Here is a 22,448-nt window from a genome sequence, read left to right on the forward strand (position 1 = left end):
AATTATAATTCTAACCATGATTGTCCTTCTGTGTGATTGGTAAAATACAAGGGAGCCACCCCTTATATTTAGGTCATCCACTGTTTACACCAATTGAATAGACCCTAAAATGTTTAATCATTTACTCATTAGCCTTTTTTTTTTTTTCTTCTTTAAAGCTTTCAGAAACCTTACTGATACAGACACCAGCAATTCCACCTGGCCAGTGTATGCCACCACGGCTTGTGGGGAAACCTAAAGCAAGAGAATTGCAGATGCGTTGGGGTGAGACCAGTGAACTGTTTTTCTAGATCACTGAGAGTTCTGTCAAAACTTTTGTGGAAGAATGACTATTTTCACGTACTGTATAAATTGTCTCTGTGTCTTTGTTTTTAATGTTGTGTTTACAGGAGCTCCCCAGGTGGACGGTGGAAGTCTAGTCTCCTGCTATAGACTTGAGATGTCTCCAGCTGAGTCAGAGGAGCACAGAGAAGTCTATATGGGTCCTGAACTGGAATGTACAGTAATTGGTCTCCTACCAGGGAAAACGTACTCATTTAGGCTTCGGGCAGCCAACAAAGCTGGGGTAAGCAATGTTGATATATTTCGGTCAAAAGAAACGTCTTCGTCGCTAGTTTTGACAAGTGTCTTTTTGGTAAGATGCAAACAGACACACAAGGAAGCAGAATGTACAGGAGAATGCAGAGGTTCCAAAACTGTGGCTTGAGGACCACTTGTGGTCAAGCAAATCCCTGGTGGTTCCTGAAAAGTTCCCAGCATTAGGCCATTAGTCTGCCATGGTACAAGTAACACGGTATCTGAACTAAAGTCAACGCCTCCATATCCCCTTCAGGCCCTGGGTCCACAAATGCGGACATTATAGTCTGTGTTAAATATATCAAATGAATCTTGTGCATCATAACACTGAAAAGTTTAAATAATGAGTTTAGATAGTAATGTTGTAAACAAAATGGGTCGTAAGGAATATTGCGGTTATATTATATGTTTGAGTATAGGGACAGCACACTTTGAGTTATTGTTTTATTTGGTTCACATCTGTATTCTCAGTGTTATCTACTGACAATTTCTCCGATTCCCAATTTCTATGATCCTCTCAATAAAGTTTTATTACAGGTAATGTCCAATGAAAAATATGCTGTTTCTATGCCACATTTTGTTTACCTTAGGCCATGTCAATAATAGTCATATCCAACTTTCATACTGTTTTTACAGTTGGTGCACAACTATATTCTTCGATTCACGTAATAAACTTAGAGTACAGATGTCCTGTGAATATTAACTGTTTTAAGCCATATTGTTTTAACCTCCAGCCATATCGCTGATATAGTCATTCATTTTACTTTCATGTTTTCAAACCTTTAGATCAGATATACAGTTCCCCTTATAGCAGTGTGTGGCCGGATAGCATGGTGCTGACGTCACAAACCAGGAAGAGACTGACCAGTACTGTGGGTTAATGTGCTGATGTGTGTATTTATTGTAAATAAATAGGTTTGAACAAAACAAAACGGCACATCGACTAAAACAAACAGACAAACAAAAACAGTGAACCAAACAAGTATCAATCGTTTTTCTTTCTTACCTCTCGTTCTTACTCCCTGCTAGAGTGAGAGGTTCCTGCCTCTCTTCTTCAGCTGTGCCTGAGCTTGATTGCTTGTTAATCATTCAATCGATCCAGCTCAGGGACATTCTGCACGTTAACAGATTTGGCAGGGAAGGCAATTAACCCTTCCCTGCCAACCTAAAACACCTGTGCACCAATACATACATACAGACAGGCAGACAGACATACAAATAATACAGAACAAACAAAATACGCACAGGCGAGGGGTGTAACGCATTACACAGAGGTTCCCAAATTTTTTTAGCTGTGCCCCCCTTCTAATAAACAGTACAGTATTAAGAAAAAGATGATTTTCCCAACATATAACAATATATTTTTCTGAAGACAGAAATCAACAGTACTACTATTCAAATAGGATATAAACTTGAATATAAAAACACCCGTGAGTCATATTTACCTCAGTGACTAGGATGGGCCTGCTAGCTACTGCACAGTTTGTGGTATCTTGGTTTGATTTCGGAGAGTTTCAGCCTGTCTCAGCAATTTCTGTACTTGTTTCCTGATTTAAATAAGCGAAGAAAACCCTGTTTCACACAGATAAGTTGAGGCAAAGTGTACAATTATTTCCACGGCTGTTTGTCACCATCAGCGTCATCAGATTTTCTTTTAGACTCACAGCAGTCTTGACCTGCCTTTGCACAAATTCTCTGAAGATGGATTCGGGAACCCTGAATCAGCCCTGCCTCGGTGCCCTTTGCCAACCATTTCGGGAGTATCGCAGAAATACTCCACTATCACATCTTTAACTTCCAGGAAGGAACAAAACTCCCATTTCTAGTTATCCATCTTATCCTAAGATTATAAAATATTTATCATGCTGGAATAAATAAATCCCTGATTCTGTCGTTTTGCATTTACAATGAAATGTTGAGCAAAAGAAGAACTCGATACAGATAAAATGCAGCACGTTCCTTGAGCACAAATAACTAAAGCAATCTTCTTCCTTCCATTTAGTATGGATCATACTCTGAAAAATGTGAAATCACTACAGCTCCTGGTGTACCAGATCAATGCAAACCACCCCATGTTGCTTGTCGGTCCCCTACATGTGCAATAGTCAGCTGGGAGGTGAGTTATTATGTTTTATTTTCTATAACGTATCTGAATCAAGAGGATTTCCTGCATATATAATTCATATTTCCCAATAAAAATGGATACCAATAACTTTTTTTTATTATTATTGTATGGTCCTCTGTGATTTACCCTTTTAAAATATGTTTTGTGGTTTCTGTTCTGTGAATTCAGTTTTCTTGGGAGACAAGAAAACTCTGCTCTGATTGGTTTAGCATCACACAGAATTACATAGCAGTCATCGCAATTTGTTGCAAATATCACCTTAGGTTACGTATGTCCACCAAAATAAAGTATCAACAAATTGACGTTGAATCCTATCAATTTTTCAATGAAATCATAAGAATATTGTTGGTAATAACAAAGTCAGTAGACACATTGAAATCAGGTCAATTTTACCGTTGTAAGGATGCGATTTCACCTTACTTAGAGGGAGTGCAGCTTAAGCCAAAACATTTCTCGTGTCTCATCCATTTTTCAAGCACTGTTTTGCTGTTGTTTTTATTTTTCGCTCTTCTGAAATGCTTTTATCCTTCTGCAACATTTTATGTTCACTTCTTGTTCCTGTATATTGGTATAATAACTCCACCTGAACCTTACACTTTCTTTCCATTCTGCTCACAGGAATACACTGTATGTGGTGTCAGGCGTATTACCTGTAACTCCTAATTAAGGCTACGATCTGCCAGTCCAATCTACTCTCTTAGTGTCACTAAAAAGGCTGTAGGGTAAAACATAATTTATTAATTTGCCTAACACTGTGCTCTGTTGTACGTATTCCTGCAATGTCTTTTTCAACATAATCTTGATTTGTTTTGATATTTTATTAACATACTGTATCCCTGGTCATAAATCAGTTATTTGTGTTTTACGTTGATTATGCATTGGGTCTTCCTGTCCAAAATGTTTTCTGAATTCACAACATTGGCTGCTTGAATCTAGCCTGTTCAACCAGAAACATTTCATTGGTCCCAGACTCCCCTCTCGTCCATTATCTTTGTCAGGATCCTGCCTGCTTGCCCCAGCACAGGTTCAGGAGCAGGAACAGGTTTCTGAATATGCATGCCATGTTTGGCCTCTTTACAGCATTCTAATAGCCATTCTTTCAGTTCTTATGATTCAGTTCTTCTTCATGTTCAAAACAGACCCCGGCTGGAAATGGAGCTAATGTTACCGAGTATCGGTTAGAATGGGGAGCGGCAGAGGGCTGCATACAACTCTGCTACTGTGGACCTGGTTTAACACATGAAATGAAAGGGCTCTTACCAGCTACCACTTACTTCTGTAGAATACAGGTAAGTAAGAATACTTTGGGGAATTTATGCTTAATTATATATATATATATATATATATATATATATTATATATATATATATATATATAATATCTATAATCTGAATTGTCTCTGATACGCTGGGTGTAGTGTCCAGGTGCTAGAGTCAATCGTCGGTCGTTAAAAAAATAAATAATGGCATGTCCCTTTCCTTTAGCTGTACAAATGTAGTTCAGTTTTTTGGTTTTAAACTTTTATTTCGGTTTTACAGAAAACAGATTGGACGTCAAAAACAGCCAAAAGAGTTGATTTAAAAACCGAACCGATCATAACCGACTTGCATCCCTACCCCAATATCAAGGGCTTTAGAGAATTTGTAAATCTGATAAATAAATTAAAAGTTTTATGGACTGTTTAATTGCTGTAATGCTGAAGGGAAGCATTTATGTGTGGTAGAAAATGCATCTTTTCTGTGCAACACCTATATCGGACAATGTCAGATTTTCTAAACGCTTTGAAGCAATTGTAGTTGGTGGAATTCGTATGTATCATCAATGGGTAATTATTGCATGAATCCATTCCAGATTGAAGCATTTATACCAAAGCTAAATTGGCATCATGTGTAATCATTTATAAAACTAAATAAATGTCTAAGTTTTGTAGATAAATGCATTTTTCAGTGTCTGTTTGTTATACCACTTTCTGTGTGTTAGCTTTTAAAAATGTCTTGCTTTTTCTCTGAATTTGAACTCTGTAGGCAGTAAATGTTGCCGGTGCCGGTCTGTTCAGTGAAGTGGTTTTGTGCGTGACTCCATCCTCGGTCCCGGCTGCAGTGAGTTGTCTTCGCGTCAGAGATGAGAGCGAGGTAGACATTCCACACTACTCCCCATCCACATGCCTGGCGCTGCAGTGGGAAGAGCCTTGTGACCATGGCTCAGAAATTACTGCCTTCAGCATAGATTTTGGAGACAGGCAGCCCATTACAGTGCCGAGAACCACAAACCACATTATAGAAAACCTGCAGCCAGATGCAACTTACAGGTAAGAGGGGATCTGTTGCACACACGCAGTGAGAAGTAATGTATTGGGATTAACTATGTTTTGGCTAATGCCTCCATGAGTGTTATAAGTTCAGTTGTTTTTGCTGTGAGGTCTATATGTTGGGTAGTGCATTTACCCATTCCTGTGAGAATATTTATCATGATAACACATTATCATGTGTTGGTCCCTGGTGGAAGTCATGCTTGAAGAAGAGTTCAGCTTTACTACATAGTTAACAGCTATAAATAGTTAATTAATTACCATCAATCTGAGTGGTTTCAATTGCAATCACTGTCCTCAAATACTGTGCTTTTCTATTTTTTGATAAGTCTTAGTTAAGATGCATTGTTTTTGAGTTCTTATTGCTTCTAGTATTGAGTGCCAATACCAGGTCGTACAGTTGTGAATTGCCAGCAAAACCAGAGGCAGTTGGAACCAGAGTGGCAGATCACATAATAACACACTCTCTCTTGTCTAGAAAGACACTGGCTGATCTAGTCTATGTTAGAAGCATATGCATCTTAAACACAGGTGACAGACACAAAATTTGCATTTGAGTAATTGCAATTATAACCACTCAGAACAATTGCCAGCATCATAAAAGGTAAGGGGATAGTAAAATAAAAAGCATCAGCATTTTGTGTATAATGTATTGATAAGCAGGCTGGATTAACAGACTGTCCTTTGTCAGCAATTATACATGTTCTTTATGCTACACGGAGCACAAACTGATAAGCTATGTAAACTGCAGTAGTAACTACTGTAATATGCAAGGCTTCTTTTCTTCTAGAATACGAATTCAGGCCCTGAACAGCATTGGCGCTGGCCCATTCAGCCACACTATCAAGTTGAAAACCAAGCCCCTTCCTCCTGAGCCCCCGAGGCTCGAGTGCACTGTCTTGAGTCATCAGAACCTGAAGCTCAAGTGGGGAGAGGGCACTGCTAAATCATTGCAAACAGACTCCATTCAATATCACCTTCAAATGGAGGACAAGAGTGGAAGGTAAGGGCCTCAGCAGAAACCCAACTGCAAATGATCTGAAAATTAAAACTGAAAAACAAATACGTGTAAAAACTCACCAAAATAAAATCTGTACATTTGCTTATTAATTTACTGTAGTCCATTTTATTGAAGAAGGCCTTTAAGAAGATTGGGTTTACAAATTAGATTTTTTTTTGTATGTACAGCTATTGCTAAAAGTTTTGCATCACCTAGAATTGAGGCTAAAGATGTTTAAAAACAAAAAAAAAAAAAAAAAAAAAAAAAACATGTATACAGGCTTTATTTATTTCATGTAATCAAAAGAAACTACAAAATTATATCTCAAAAGTCTACCTGAAGCCATAATACCTGAAGCCAGTAATAGTATCTATGTATTCAGGTTTAGCTTGTCCATTTTTTTTCTTAGGTATTTAAAACTACAAAGCATTTTGTAATTCAATATGTTAACATAACATAATTTAGCAGGTTTTATTCGACTTTAGGAAGCTAAATTAATTCATTCGAGGGTATTGTAAAACTTTTGGCCATAGCTGTACTTTTTTATATTTTATTATACTGTAGCAATAGAACTTTAAGTGACCCAACGACTTCTGTTTTAACATCTGTTTGCAAATTCAGTTGTAAACTGCAAATGGAACTGAGAGCAGCCCCATTTTGATTTCGGAACAAGATGAAATCCACCCCATGGTTTCATGTTGCAGATTGAAACAGTGTTTATTTAAAAAAAATATCTGCTTTTATTTTCTTTTCCTTCAGGTTTGTGTCCTTGTACAGAGGCCCATGCCACACACACAAGGTACAGAGGCTCAATGAATCAACCACCTACACATTCCGCATTCAGGCCTTCAATGAAGCCGGTGAAGGGCCCTTTTCTGATGTTTACACTTTCACGACGCCCAAATCCCCGCCTGCTCCTCTCAAAGGTAGTGTACTTTTTTCCTTTTCCCAATTAACATGGAGAAGTCAGCAAGTCATTCTTTATACAAGCAGTTCTTATTGTTTCAATATTGTAATTTAAAGCAAAGCCTTAATTGCCTTGCTGTTTAAAGAGAATGAACTTGCAATATTGTGCAATCACTAACATTTTAAGTTGTTATGAAATTTAAGTATTGGACTAAACAATCTTTTCGGTGGGGGCAGGGGGGGGGGGGGGTGTAGAAATTGGTAGGAAAATAGATTCTAGTATTTACTGCACATTTTAAAATCAGTAATGGAAGCAGTTAATATTGGATTTGAAATACATCTTGTCATAAATCTTCTATATCAAAAGGCTTTTAAAAGCCTGTACACTAGTGTTACAAATGGATGTTTACAATATTGGTATTTGGTACTCAAACATTTATTCATGAGTCTTTCTCCATGGTAGTTGTTTGGCTAAGGGGTCCACTTCTATGTGTCTTAACACAAGAATAGGAGTAAAGTTGTGGTTTACTCAATGGGGATTCAGTTTTGGAAATACTGATTTGGAAATACTGTTGTACTTGGTGTGAGGTCTTTGTGAAAGATATTTCTTCATGCCTAGTTGGGACCGCTTTATTCGTAAAGTTTTTTGATGAGGTACCGTGCACCACACCTTTAAGTACCTGTAATAGTAAACACCCCTTAATTTCAGACAACTGTTCAAACTGCTTGGTGGCTATAGAGGATTGAGACATCTAATTGTTATCAATCAATCAATAAGCTATATAGATATATAGATATAATATATATAGATATATATATATATATATATATATCTATATGGTGTGTGTGTGTGTGTATTACATAACATGGATGACCTACAATATGTAGTTCTAGAACACATAAAATGAGATCATGCACAATACAGAAGAATAAAGGAAAATAAATGGATACACAGACTCAATACCAGGAAGCCTGAAGGTTTCAAGGGAAAGGAATAGTAGATTGTTACATCACTGGCCATGTAATAAATTAAGAAATTATATCACAAACACATTCATAGATTTAAATCTAAATAAGTGAGTTAGTGGCCGTGGCATCAAAAGGGCTGGGACCCAGGTAGGTGTGTGAAAAGGGGTGTTAATCTTAACATTTCTTATTGATCGATGTAATAATCCAATCGATCTATTAATCACACCTGTTTGCTGGTGATATGAAATTGTATTTAAAGACAATTCTAGGTAATTACTTTGTGACATAATCTGACATTTTCTTTTGAGCTGTACTACCATTTTCATTTCCTTCAGCCAAATGCCATGTCTAGAAGAGTTTCAAACTAACAAAGGTAACTTCCTGAGTGTTATTTTATGTAGGTTAGCTGAAGAGAAATGTAAGTTATTGAGCACTACTGCATTTTATTTAGCTGAAGAAAAAATACAATGAAACGATTAATTTTTCTGATACTGTTTGAAAGAAATACATTTCATAATAAAAAATAAAAAAATCACCTTACTTGTGACCTAAAGATGATACGATAAACTTGTAGTATTGTCGTGAATGGAAAGCACCAATGAGCAAATGTTGCAAGTTGAAGTTTTTTTTTTCTTCATTCTGAAATGTTGTGAAATTTTGGGGATACCTTCCAGATGCTCTTTTGACAAGGTTAGAAGTACCCTCTGCCATTTATCAAGATTTTTAATGTATTTATGTATTGTGTTCCTGCATAGTTTATTCTTGTTGTTGTTATAATTTTGTCTGGAAAACGGCTAATCTCCTTTGTAACAACAAACAGCTAATCTCCTCCTGCTCTCACCTCCCCAGCACCAAGAATAGAACGTCTTGATGACCACACCTGTGAGGTCACTTGGGAGGCATTACAACCCATGAAAGGTGACCCAGTTATTTACAGCCTTCAGTCTATGACTGGGAATTCAGAGTTCAAACAGGTATTCTGTGCTTCTACTGTCATTCCTCATTGTTTTAGTGTGTATTATTGTGTCACGGCTGGGATACTGTGTGTGTTGCGTTCCATCCTTTTCAAAGGTGCAGAAACAATAAGAGGCTCAAGTAATCACTATTACTTATCATTCAGGTAGACAAGTGTAACAACACGATTCTGGTTAAAACACAAATATCACAACGCTTCTGTTTTAGTGACAGTCTGTAATAGTTTATTAGAATAGCTTTCTAGCATCTAGGCTGCTACTGCACTTTACTGCTTGTGATGCACGGGTTGATTATTTGGTCGCTTCTAATGTGTGGTGTGTTTTGCATGTCCTGAGGTGAGGAAAAATGAAACCAAATAAGCCTGTACTTTCCGTCCATCCTCATTATCAGATCATTAATGGTTCAAGGGGTTTTTGTTTAATATTATGATGCCTGTGATTGATTAGATAAAACACTAGCATTATTTGCACAAGGGCAAATGTTTAAAGAACGTTAATTAGTATTGCAAAGTACCAGCTCAGTTTTTTGCCGGCTGGGCAGAGGTGTCTTTGGATGAGTAGGTTTGAATGGATTTATGTTCCCAATGAACAGTTTTTTCTGGCCAAGAAATTATTAATAAAATCAAAACAATATTTTGATTCCTTGTTCTACCATGAGCACATAGCTACAATAATGCATATTCTGCTGGGAAAGTCCTTGTGTACTAGTTGAAACTCTGTGTGTCACAGGCACGTTGTGAATCCCTGATTCCTTGATTTTGAAGTACTGTACCAACTGTGTTTTGATCAGTAGGGAAGAGGCAAAATTTTAATCTTATCCTCCACATTCACAGTACCAAAATACAGTGTAATACAATACCTAAAGGGCTATATATAAAAGAGCCTCTTTACAGATAGAGGTCTGGTTATAAATCCTTTTTAGAACATGCTGGTTTGGTCAGTTTGCTTCAAGACAGTAAAACTAAGAATACGGCAGACTGAGCAAATATGATAGAAATTGTTCTTGGGTGAGGATTCCAGAACTTAGCTGCGGAGCCCCCATTGTCTTTGAGAGTGATATGCATAGAACTCGGGACATGGTCAAGAATACACCTGGAATTCACAGATTGTGTTATACTAGAAGTAAAGTGAGGAATTTTGAAATTAATACTAAATTAACTTTAAATGAAGTTTATATGAAGAGGGAATTGCTGTTTTAGATTTCATATTCTTCAGAATGTGTTTCCCATAGCTACATTGAACTCTACATTTCTTGACCAAGCTCATTGCTTGCCATTGAAAAATATGTTTCAATATTTTAAGTTTTAATAGTATTATTACTAACAATATGCATACTATTTAAGAAGAGCTAAAATATTTGTATAATTTTCTAACCATTTTTGTTTTGTTTTACTGAATGTCTATATAGTAAACAGAAAACATCCGTAATTCTGTACATTTTACTACAATACAGATGGAATGATCTTCAGAACATGTGAATAAAATAAATTAATCAGTTCAAGAACTTGATAATTGACACTTTCTCAAAATAAGGTGTATTTGATATTTGACAGCCTGTGATTTTAGGACTTGGAAACGGTAAATGAATGCCTGATGCCGTAACTAAATAAGTGTAAGAGTACAAGTGGTGTTCAAGAGCATTTCAGTTTAGAAAAGAAATGAAGGCACGTTTATTCCAGCTGGTAGGTTCCAATGTCAGGCTTTGACAGTTCTGAACAACCCTTGTAGATATTTCAAAAGGTTCAATATTCATTTATGGGATCTAAAGGTCCTGTTAAAACATGAAATAATTATTCACTGTCGTTGCTCTTTTTTTTTTTTTTTTTTTTTTTTTTTAATGCTGCTGCTTTTCTGTTTGCACTGACAGAAAATGAAATTATGCTCAGACATTTATCGCAGCACATTTATTTTCTACAGATTAAGGCTATTATCCCATCCAACTCGTCATTCAGGATCGCTTTGTGCCAGTTCTGAAATATTGTTCATTGTACATTAGCAAAGTAGCAATCAGTTCTTCATGCTACACTCATTTTTGTCACCCTGAATATGTTTAAACAATGAGATTTTAAATATAATTAAGCATTCCTCGTAAATGGGTTTTAGAATAGATAACTCATGTCCACCCCATATTTTACACTGCAGCAATTGAGTTGGAACTATTTCTTATGGTAAAACCATAAATATACAAGAAATGACATACACCCTTGGCAATTTATGTTGGTGTGCGGTTTAGATTTTGGACAAAATCAGATTTGCAATAGCTTGTTTTTACACTTGTATGACATTTTATTACAATTGCTCCACTGCAATACAATATGTGTCATGATACATGCGGTTGTCCTGATGGACTCCTTCTAAGATGCATAGCAAGATCAGCTGATCATATAATGGACTATTTGCATAAAATAAACCATTTGGTGAACTACAAGGACCTATGTTTTGCTTTTGTATCACAATGGAAACAATACATACATCTATTAAGATAGGATATGTGATATAAAGATGAATTGTTACACATTTTGAGGGTAAAATAAGACTCCTATTACATAGCAATTTCACCCATTCCAGGTTTTACTATGAGCTTGACAATGTCTAGGTAGCAAGCTCGGGTGTCTCTTATTAAACCCATAGGAAAACTATGAATGGATCATACTGCTAACCAATGGGAGTATGAGAATCTGCATTTTGTATAAAATCTGATAATTGGTTGTGCTGATTTGAAGGTTATGGCTTCTGTACTGTCAGTACCATTCACACAGGTTTGAAACATTACACGAACATTACAAGATATTCCACTTACTGTGACTGGATTTCTGGTGTCATCTTTCAGTACTTTTCATGTTTTTGTTCAAATGAAGCACAAACAAGGCAGTACGTGTTTTGGTTAGGTGTTTGGTTTCTAGGTGCAGCACTAATCCCAGTAGTTGTTGTACACTCTTACAATCCACATACATCCAGAGCACGACAGGAATGTTTGCAATAACACTACATGTGCTTATTAAAGGTCTAGTAATCCAGGTGTTACAGTATGTCATGTATTTATATTGCTTATTTATACTGGTTAGACCCACTCGGTGCCTTGTATTCTGGCGCCACTGGTCATCCATTGTGAAGGGAGTTATGTGATTTAGCAGAAAACATGGTACTCTGGGCATAAATCTGACTGAGCACTTCAGAGTGGATTTTTTTGGTGTTCTCAAATAACCATTCTATTTGAGATAAAACATGACTACAGCAAATTAGATATATGTTGTAGAGGTTTTAAAAAAGCCTAGGGGTACTACCTGCATTTTAGCTAAACCGGACAGTGCATAAGACGATAATAGTGGTTATGCTTTAACTGCTACAGTAAGTACTAAATAACTTTACATAGCCAATTAATTCTATATATTTTTTTTTGTTGTTGTGGCCAAACCCCTTAGTAGTTTAATGTTATAGTGAACTGCAGATTGAATGGGGACAGGCAAATATAGACTAGCCAAGTGGAAGACACTCTATAGCTAGGAAGTAGGCATAAAAGGATTTACTTGTGTTCCCCCCCCCCCCCCCCCCCCCAAAATAAGATGTGTCAGGAAAATACAGTACAAGTGTCAAGAGGACAAAAACGCATTTAAGTTGGGTTCTTCTGAACACTTTCTGTCTCGGACTAGAGCTAGAGTTTTCCACAGTGAAATCAGCTGAACTGTAAACAGAACTACGCAGGCAAGTAGTTTAGAGTATGATTGAGTAGATCTGTTCAGCTGTTTCATATTGTATTAGGGTCAATAATAACCTGTTTAATGTATATCATTTAGCACTGTTTTGTTAATTGACCCAAAATAATGTATTTGTGCCTTGCACTGTTAAGCATATGAAATTGATCATCCCTGATAATAGTTCTAACTTTACAGAGAAAGTAAAACACTAATTGTATTATGGGGCCAAATTAAATGGGGTGTTTTAAGCATACATTCTGATAAGTTTAGTGTCTGATAAGTTGGAGTTGGAGATAATAACTATATTTATTTTAAATTGAACATTAATGTATAGTAATGCTCAAAGGCAGTGCGTTTTCAATGTGCGCCATGGCAGTACTTTCTCTATTTAAGGTATGAATCTAATGAAAAAAAAAGGCGGTTTATGTTTTCAGTATTATTCAATTAATTTGTGTAGATTTTGTATATTGCTTTTTTCTTTAATAGTAAATGGCTAGTAATTTGTTTGTTTTGATTTTTTTAATTTTATTTTTGAATATAGAGGCATGCAGAGAAGACTGTACTACTGTAAGAATTTGAGTAATGCAGACATACACCTGATGTGAGGGAGACCACATATAGTAACTCAAATAGCAGCTTTTTTGCTAGGTGTATGTGTTATCCATGTAGTTGAAGTTTAAATGGTGAACATATATAATATATATTTTTTTTACCAAAATACAGCATTGCGTATTACATATTATGAAACGCTGATGCTGACAATACTGTTTTGGAGGGGTGGGTTAACCTGGCGGAAGCGCAGCGCCATTGTGTGCAGGGTGAGTCATACAGCACAGGTTCACTTCCTGGCAATGCGAAGTACGCCGGCCTTTGCTGGAGACTCCAAAGGGAGTGTTGCATTGGCTGTGGCACTCACATAGGTTAGGGAGTCAAAACTGGCAGGGACTGTATCTCCTTATTGTGCAACAGCGAACCCTGCTGGCTGGGCGCCCAGTGAGCTCAAAGGTCTGGCTCACTTGCAGATCTGTCTCTCGTTGCCTCTTATGTCTTTACCATTTTCGGTAGGCAAGAAGACGTTTGCCATGTTTTTCAATTTTACTGTGCTTCACAGTGCTCGCCCGTGCTTTACCATGTTTCCACTGTGCTTTATTACACTTTGCACTTTACACTTTGCTGCTTATCATGAAATGTCAATAGCAATTTGTTGTTTGTGTCAACTGGCTGGCAAAAAAGATATTTTGGAACATCTGTGAAGGAAGCGATTTGACTGGTTCAGAGGGGAATCTATGAGGAAATGCATTTTCTTCAGGTTTCTAAATTAAGTCAGGACATTTCCCTGAGTTTAGAATGCCTGGCTCTTGGATAGCTTCCATGGAACCAGCTGTTTATGTTAGGTGGTGTTGAGTGTTGTAGATTGCATTCCATTTACTTACAAAGGATTTACACTTGGATTAAAGTAACACAGCTACGGTAGACATCAGAGCACATACTCATTGTTTTCTAGATATTTCCCCCCTCCTCTGTATTTTAAAGTATTAAGCTGCAGTAAAGATGCAGTGTTATACATAATTGTGTTATTGTGTTGTGTTCATTTTCTAAAACATAATCATTTATTTTTAAGGAAAATATTTTATAGGCTAGCTGGCGGGTAACCGTTTTATTTAGCAAATCTAGACAGAGAATAAAATAAACTTCTCTCAGTTCACAATGTCTATTGCTACGGCTGAGCAATGCATCAAACAAGATTCCTCCTACAGTGGCTGCTTTTATATGGTCCTTAGACAAAGGAGCGATTTTGATCATCTTTGAAAAAAGAAAGAACAGATTTGTATTATGAATCGCAAAACTGTCGCTACTCCCATTTTGATGCATTAAACTGCCGTTTGTCATTTCTCAAAACTAATTTGGCTTCATAATAGGCTTTTCTATAAAAAAATAGTTTGTGTAATTATATAAACCAAAATTATGTAATTATATAAACCCAGCTGCCTCAATTTATGGTAGCCATTGCGACAGTCCATAACGTAATAGCGATGTACTACTGCATTAGTTTTAAAACATAACAGCCATGTTAACAACAACAACAGCGGAATATGGCCAATAGATGTTGCAAAGAATCCCACAGCATGAAGCACATTTAACGGTATTTAAATAGAGATTATTATTATTATTATTATTATTATTATTCTTATTATTTATTTTTTTTCTTCCCAAAACTTTAAATTGCTGCTGCTTCAAAGCTGTGTGACTGATCAGGTTCATGTTTTCGATAAAACTCTATTAACTTATAAGAAGTACCCTTGGCCGACTTATTACGAAGATCTGAAACTTGGCATATATCATCAGCATCCAAACCCGCATCAATTTTGCGAAGCAGAAGTTGCTGTGATAAATTTTAATGTCAAAATGGCTGCCACAAATCTTATCGAAACGCACCCCCCTAACAGCAAACTGCTGCTATTTGAAAACCGTTTGACCAACAAACTCCAAAATTTGTAGTTATTGTCCCAGTAACAATGGAATACAAATATGTGAAAATGGTTATGTTTTATAAAACAAGATGGCCACCACTTATACGTTTAGATTTGAAATTTAAACCTGTGTCAGTTGACAAACGATTTACTTGACTAACTCCAAACTTCACAAGCATCTTCCCTGATACTGTATCAATACAACTGACTTTTAAAAAATTGTGTTGACCAGAAACGAAAATGGCCGTTTGACGCATTTTTTTTTAGAAACCTTTCGAAATCTTCTTCTTGGGAACCGGTGAAGCGATTGATCTGACACTTGGCATATATCATCAGCATCACAAACCTGCATCAAGTTTGCATAGCAGAAGTTTCAGCAATTAAATTTGAATGTTTTAATGGCTGCCACCAATCTTATTGAAACGCGCCCTTAACAGCAAACTGCTGCTATTTGAAAACCTTTTGTCCAACAAACTCCAAACTTGGTAGTTATCGTCCCAGTAACAATGGGATACAAATATGTGAAAATAGTGATGTTTTATAAAACAAATTGGGCGCCACTTATACGTTTACATTTGAAATTTAAAACTGCCTCAGTTGACAAACGATTTACTTGACTAACTCCAAACTTCACAAGCATTTTCCCCTGATACTGTATCAATACAACTGACTTTTAAAAAAATTGTGTTGACCAGAAACGAAAATGGCCATTTGACGCATTTTTTTTTAGAAGCCTTGCGAAATCTTCTTCTTGGGAACCGGTGAAGCCATTGATCTGACACTTGGCATATATCATCAGCATCCAAACCTGCATCAAGTTTGCATAGCAGAAGTTTCAGCGATTAAATTTGAATGTCAAAATGGCTGCCACAAATCTTATTGAAACGCGCCCTTAACAGCAAACTGCTGCTATTTGAACACCGTTTGACCAACAAACTCCAAACGTCAAAAAATGTCAAAATGGTTATGTTTTATAAAACAAGATAGCTGCCAGGTGTCTGAAATTTAAAACTGCCTCAGTTGACAAAAGGTTTACTTGACTAACTCGAAACTTCACAAGCATCATCCTTGACACTGGAGCAGTACAACTGACTTTTAAGAAATTCATGTAAAACAAGATTACTGCCTGAAGCATTTTTGAAAAAAACTTTCAAAATCTTCTGTGGAACAACTGATTTTAAACTTGGCACATTGAGAACTAAACACGCTTAGACGGGTACTGATACTGGGGCTTGGGAGCCCGTCAACTGCCCTGGCAGTTTCTAGTTGTTTTGTTGTTATTATTATTATTATTATTACCCGAAAAAGATCCAGGTATTTCACGGTGGGTAACTGGTTCTGGATTTTCTACCCGTGCCGACCTCTAATTAGTGTGTGTATGTATTTATATAATATACAGTTTCTGGTGCTTTTTAAATTGTCACGTACTCGACTTCCTCTAGGATTGTATCCACTCAGAATACGGTTATTTCCAACATAAGTCTTGCTGTAGGTATCTCTTCAATAGCTTGTTCAAATAGGCAACTCTGACTAGGTTGTTATCAAAATCCACTTCTACAGGAATGTCTACTAATTGGATCTATTTTTTTTTATTTATATTTATCGATGGTCCGGTTTATCAGTCAAAATAGATGTTGGAATGTATTACTGAATCTGTTTTTGCAGACATTGGATTATTGAAATGAATATCCATTTATGTGCTAATTTACTATTGCTCAGTTTGCCGGTGTTGACTTCTTCTGTTACCATGGTAATAGTGTACAGTAGGCTAGGTGGTTACTCCATTCACCAGTATTTGCTTCTCCAAACGACGGCACAGGTTCTGGCACCAATCAAATATAATTAATCAATAAATTACATTGTTTAACTGCCCAGGATGTCTGCTGATCGGGTTTCACAGCAATGTGATGGAAAATTGAACAAATCAAGGTTAGAACAGTGTTCTGGACAGATATGCTTCTCACTGTATGTAATCATTATATAGTATACACATGATAATACAACCTTTTTTTAATCCCCCATATATGAGGACAGAAATATCCTGTTAAGGGATTCATTAATTGTAACAGCACACATGTAATTTACATGCTTAAATGTCCCTGTTGTCTAATCTATGTGGGTCATACAAAACACCATTTTAAAGTATGTATCGCCAAAGCTGTGATAAGAAACCAAAATATGGATTATGCAATAACCAGACATTATAAAACTGTGAACCATGGTTCAGCCTCTAGTTTAAAATGTAATGGATTAGAAAAAAATATTAGAAATCTATTGTTAAAAAAGGGAATCATGCTGGATTCACATTGAAAAGTGTGGAACCACACAGTCTAAATGAAACCTTAGACCTCTGCCCATATTTGTAAGAAAGTTTAATATGTGGATTGATAGTTGACAAGTTCTCTTTAGTGAAAATAATATGTGCTTTTTGTAGAAATTAAGTTTTCAGACAAACTGATAATTAAACTAATTAAGAAAGATGATGCATAGAAGTGGGGGTTGTTTCTAAGTAGCAAACACTATCCACCTGACGAAGACACGAGTGTGTCGAAACACATTGTGGTTTACAGCTATCTGTTTGTGTGCTGCTTTTGTATTTAACAATAAAATGAAATAAGTTTTAACAAGTCATTTGTAGTGGTCAAGTTCTTATAAATATAAGTGATATGATGAGGCGTCTCTACAAGGTCTACTATCAAGCTACAAGCCTTTGCCAACAACGCTAAAAGTATTTGGATCTTTATTGAGACTTTATATATATATATATACCGCACTGTAATTGTAAGAGTAAGTAAGAGCTAGTTAGCAATAAATGTAATTTTTTTTTGTCTAAGCACTTGTTTACATGTGTTTCTGTGCACTTTATTGTGTTGTTTAACTGCACTTTAGTGGCTTTGACTATACTTGTTTTGACTTGTAAATTGAGAAAAATGTAACTACTTGGTCATTCCTCATACTGTCAATTAAGGTCACATTGTACACTATGGAACAGTACTGACACCTAACTTTTTTTTTATTATTTTTTTTATAATTCACTCCAGGAAAGCCACTTACTGTTGTCTGCTTTGGTTGAAATTGATCATAATAGATCTTTCTTATGAGAGGCTACCATGTACTGTATGTTGACCATGGTCTAGTTTTTCATGACACTGTCACCTGCAAAACATTATTTCTATGTGTTTGTATATCCTTAGTTGTTACTGACATACCTTGTATTGTTTGTTTTGCAGATTTACAAAGGCTCTGCCAGGTCATTCCAAGTTTCAGGACTTCAGCTTAACTGTGAACATCGTTTCCGGGCCTGCGCCATTCGCCAGTGCCAAAACCCTCAGGGCCCTCAAGATCTGAGCGGCCCCTACAGTGCCACTGTAACATTCTCCTGTCAGAAGACTGAATTGCCCAGCACCACCCATAAAAACACTGTGGAAGTCTCAAGGACAAAACGCACTCTGAGTGATGAGCAGTGTGCGGCTGTCATCCTTGTGCTCTTTGCTATCATCTCCATTCTGATTGCCTTTGTCATCCAGTACTTTGTCATTAAGTAATAGGACCATCCCAAACTGGCAAGGTACTTGAAGTACCTGCTGCAGCCTCAATTTGAAATGATATTATACTGTGATATGATTTCTGTTAAATTTGCTTTTACATCTGTAGTGGCATATAATGCTGCTTCTGGACCAAGGGTGGGCAATTTCAGGCCTGATGGGCCGGTCCAATCCAGGTTTCGTAGTTATAGTGAAATAATGAGCTACTTTTATAACCTGGGTGGAAGTTTAATTCAGAACATTGTTGGAACAAAGACTTGGACTGGAAGGGTCATTATTGTTTACCCATGTTCTAAACTTCCACCAGCTTTCCTGTCATTCTCGTTGGCTACAATGCTTGAAATTCCCACATGGCAGCTGGCAATTAAATAATAGACACCAGCAACCCAAGTTACTTTGGTAGGCTTAACAAGTGAAATTAGTAAACTACTAATAGCTTTATTGTGAATAGTGATTAGGTTTTGCTGGTTTACGAAGTAGTGCAGTAGAGGATATAGTTAATTGGTGATCAGTTATGATTGATGCACTTAATTAAACTGTTCAAATGTTTAGGCTAGGAATTGATAGCACAGTAGCTAGTTTTTAGAGGATAATCATGTTGTTGCAATTGCCAGCTAATAATACATGCTGCCCCAGTGTAATGAAAGCTCCTTGATTGCTTGATAAGTCATATGGTTCTCAAGTGCCAGAATGGGGTTTCTTTTTGCAAGATGAAAAGCTACACCTAAAAAATAATGAAAGAAACAAAAGTAGAATGAAACCTACTCATTTAGCACTTTCCCATCTTTGTCCAGAATGTGTAGCGATGCAAAAGAGACTAAAAGTAACATTTGACATATTTTTGTAAGAAACATGGACCTATGTTTGGAGTTTGTTCTTCAAAAATGAAATTGTGTAACTGTCCTTTAGCTGCTTCTAATCTTAACTATACATTTAGCACAGATGTTTATTGAGTTATCCCAGCCTAAAGGTTTGCACCTCGTACAAAATGTTTGACTGCATGTAGTAGTTGTGATTATAATAGAACACTTTTCAGGTCATGTATGCCTTAAATGTGCATTGTGAGCTTGTTTTTTTGAGTAGTCTGTTTTTTAAAATAGTTCATCTCCAAAGTCGAGAAACTTTATCTGAAGCTTAAGAAGTCATAAAAAGAACGACTGCTTACAGTAAGTATAAAAACTGAACCTAATTTTCAGGAAAGAAAAATCACTAGCCGTGTTCTGTATTCATAATCACAATTTTGTTGTAATTACTTTTCTTCTTTTGTTTTTGTAGCATTCTGTTTTTGCATCGAGATGCATTTTTTTTATTTGTTTTTCTTTTAATATATAAATATATATGCATTGGTAAAACACTTTAATTATATGAGAGAATATATTTAACAACCCGTATTATCTATTTACTTTATTTTATGTCCTAAATGAGTTATATTAACAGTTATCTGTCTATGTGTTTACGTGTATTCCTTTGAATTCAGACTTTGACAATTGTTTGTGTTAATTGGTATTTTTGTCACTGATTGCTGAAGTGTTGAATGGGCACAATTTTCTCTCTGGAAACCTTCAAATGTGGCGTTGTGTTTGGCTGTTGGCAGACATGTTGTTCGATTGTTGCAACAATTAAAAAAAAATATATAGATACCTTGTCTTAGCAAAAAAAAAAAAGAAAAAACATAATGTCACAAACAATTAGATGCCCTGCAGTGGCTTCTATTTGTCATAGTAAAATTAAAATTACTATTTTTGATAGTAAAACTGTAATTGCAAGTTGTGCCATTTGAATATTTTCCCAGTGTGGGCTATTGCAGTAAGGAAAAAAATATTTTGTATGTAATTTTAATGTTTGCAGTTACCTCATATACTGTACATTCCAAAAAGTAATTCAAATTTGTTATAAATATTACCAAACATATCACTTTAAAATTGTATAATCACATAAATATGTATCTACACTGTAACTCTATAGCCATTATATATAAAGATCCATGCACAATAAAATATCTATAATTCTTTGTTTTTGTCATGTGTCATTTCAAACACACACGCTCATATTGTTAATTATAAAATGTCTTTGGTGAACATAACACTGATTGGCTGAACAAGATTCCAAGCAGTGGTTGGATCTGGCTGGATCCCTCCAGCCTTGTCGCTGAGCTTTTGTGTTCTAGACTGATCAGTGGAATGGGACATTTCATAATCATAATGTGGGTTGTTGTATAATTATTGCACTCTATTTTGTCTCATGCCTACCAATGCACCTAGCAGATTGTTAATTTTACAAAAATGAATGGTACTACTTGACAGCTCAAAAGAACAACCTTATCAAATGAAGACAGGACAGTTCTTCCAGAACATTTAAAGTTGGCTATGAGGCTTTGGTGGGGTCTCTTTTTTTTTTCTTTTTTTGTCCAGTTGCTGTACTGTATTTTGTTGATATGTGTGTAAATACATACATGGAACCATGCTGTGTAAAGACAGGTGGCATAACAGGACATGGCTTCTCTTTGAGAAATACATGTTATAATAGCCAGAAAGACAACCATTACTGTAAATGAATAGAAGGCCTCCCCATCACTAAAGTTCAGGGCTGGTCAGCCTTTTATTCTGCAGTAATGGCTGGGCTCCTTATCGCTTAAAAAAAACGCCCATAGCTTTTTTCCTAGTAAGTCTATTTTTTTAATTGGAAGATTGATGACTTTTCTATCCACCATTAAAGTTACCTTTGACATCTCCAGGTGGCCAGCCATCATGAAGTCTTTGGACAGCATTGAAATCCACACGCAGTTTGTACTCCTAACAGCTTAGCTGAATAGCTTGCACAGTTTACAGTATCTTAAAAAATAAAATGTCAGTAAGTTATTCCATCAGCCTTATTGCCAAAGTAACGTCAATCCACACTGTATATTGTGCAAGGGGTAACACACCACAGGGCGTGGTTTGGGTTGTGCACGAACCTTCATACCAACAAAACGCACAAGCCCTGGAGTGTGTTATCCCGCTTGTAAAACGGACACAATAATGCGTAGAAAAAAAAACAACTTTTTAAAAATATTAAAAAATATATATATATATTGTATACTCTTCCGGAGAAAAAATAGTCAATCAGACACAGTTAAACTGGAGGTTTTCACCATTTCCAACAATAAATACAATAATAAAATACTGTTTTATCCCAGCCGCGATCAAAATAATTAATTGTAGCCCTGTCCAGCTACTTGCCTCAAATGTCTGAAGCTAGTTAAAACGAGAGTACAAGAAGCCGAGAACATGCTAGACCCAGATGATAGCCGAAATTTAGTTGCAGGCTTTGCAATGCACTAGGCCGCGACAGGGGATAACTAGCCAAAATGGCTAAAATAACATTAAAACACGGCTAAAAACTTAGCAACTGCACCCTATGGCTTATAGAATATATCGTATATATATATATATATATATATATATATATATATAATTATACTGTAAATATATATATATATATATACTGTATATGTACTGCTTTTAGTGAAAACAATAGAGAAAAACAAGTAATAAGGCACGATAGAGTAGTATTAAAAAACTATACTCAGCTCTCTGTTGCGAGTTTAATACGTTGTGTATTGATAATTTATTAATCAAACTGTAATTTGACAAAATTCAGCCGTGCATTAAATTATATTTATGCATGGTTTAAACTCCCTCAGCAGCCAATCAGCGTGCAGCATCCGAACATTCCTTTTTATAAATTTCAATAATCCGTTCAAGGGTTCCCTCACCATTATGGAGACCAGCGCTCCAGATTCGGTTTTGGGTCACTGAGTAATTTACTCACAAGACGCTATGTGAATAAAATAAATTTTGGATGAGTGAAATAAATACTCTACATGTGACTCTCCTCATT

The 22,448-nt window shown here is 36.1% G+C and overlaps 1 protein-coding gene across 1 annotated transcript in view; it reads left to right on the forward strand.

Moving 5' to 3' along the window:
* The window catches only part of LOC121321152 (fibronectin type-III domain-containing protein 3A-like), a 22,947-nt gene extending 2,373 nt beyond the window's left edge, over positions 1-20,574 (forward strand). The window contains exons 2-10 of the mRNA XM_041260051.1: positions 102-264; positions 390-565; positions 2,579-2,692; positions 3,841-3,990; positions 4,726-5,009; positions 5,800-6,012; positions 6,769-6,935; positions 8,734-8,858; positions 18,255-20,574. Coding sequence (XP_041115985.1) covers positions 102-264; positions 390-565; positions 2,579-2,692; positions 3,841-3,990; positions 4,726-5,009; positions 5,800-6,012; positions 6,769-6,935; positions 8,734-8,858; positions 18,255-18,569 — 1,707 coding nt within the window. The 3' untranslated portion in view covers positions 18,570-20,574. The remainder of the gene's footprint in view (positions 1-101; positions 265-389; positions 566-2,578; positions 2,693-3,840; positions 3,991-4,725; positions 5,010-5,799; positions 6,013-6,768; positions 6,936-8,733; positions 8,859-18,254) is intronic.
* Positions 20,575-22,448: the final 1,874 nt, after the last annotated feature.

This window comes from Polyodon spathula, chromosome 9 (assembly GCF_017654505.1).
Source record: "Polyodon spathula isolate WHYD16114869_AA chromosome 9, ASM1765450v1, whole genome shotgun sequence".
Lineage (NCBI taxonomy): Eukaryota > Metazoa > Chordata > Actinopteri > Acipenseriformes > Polyodontidae > Polyodon > Polyodon spathula.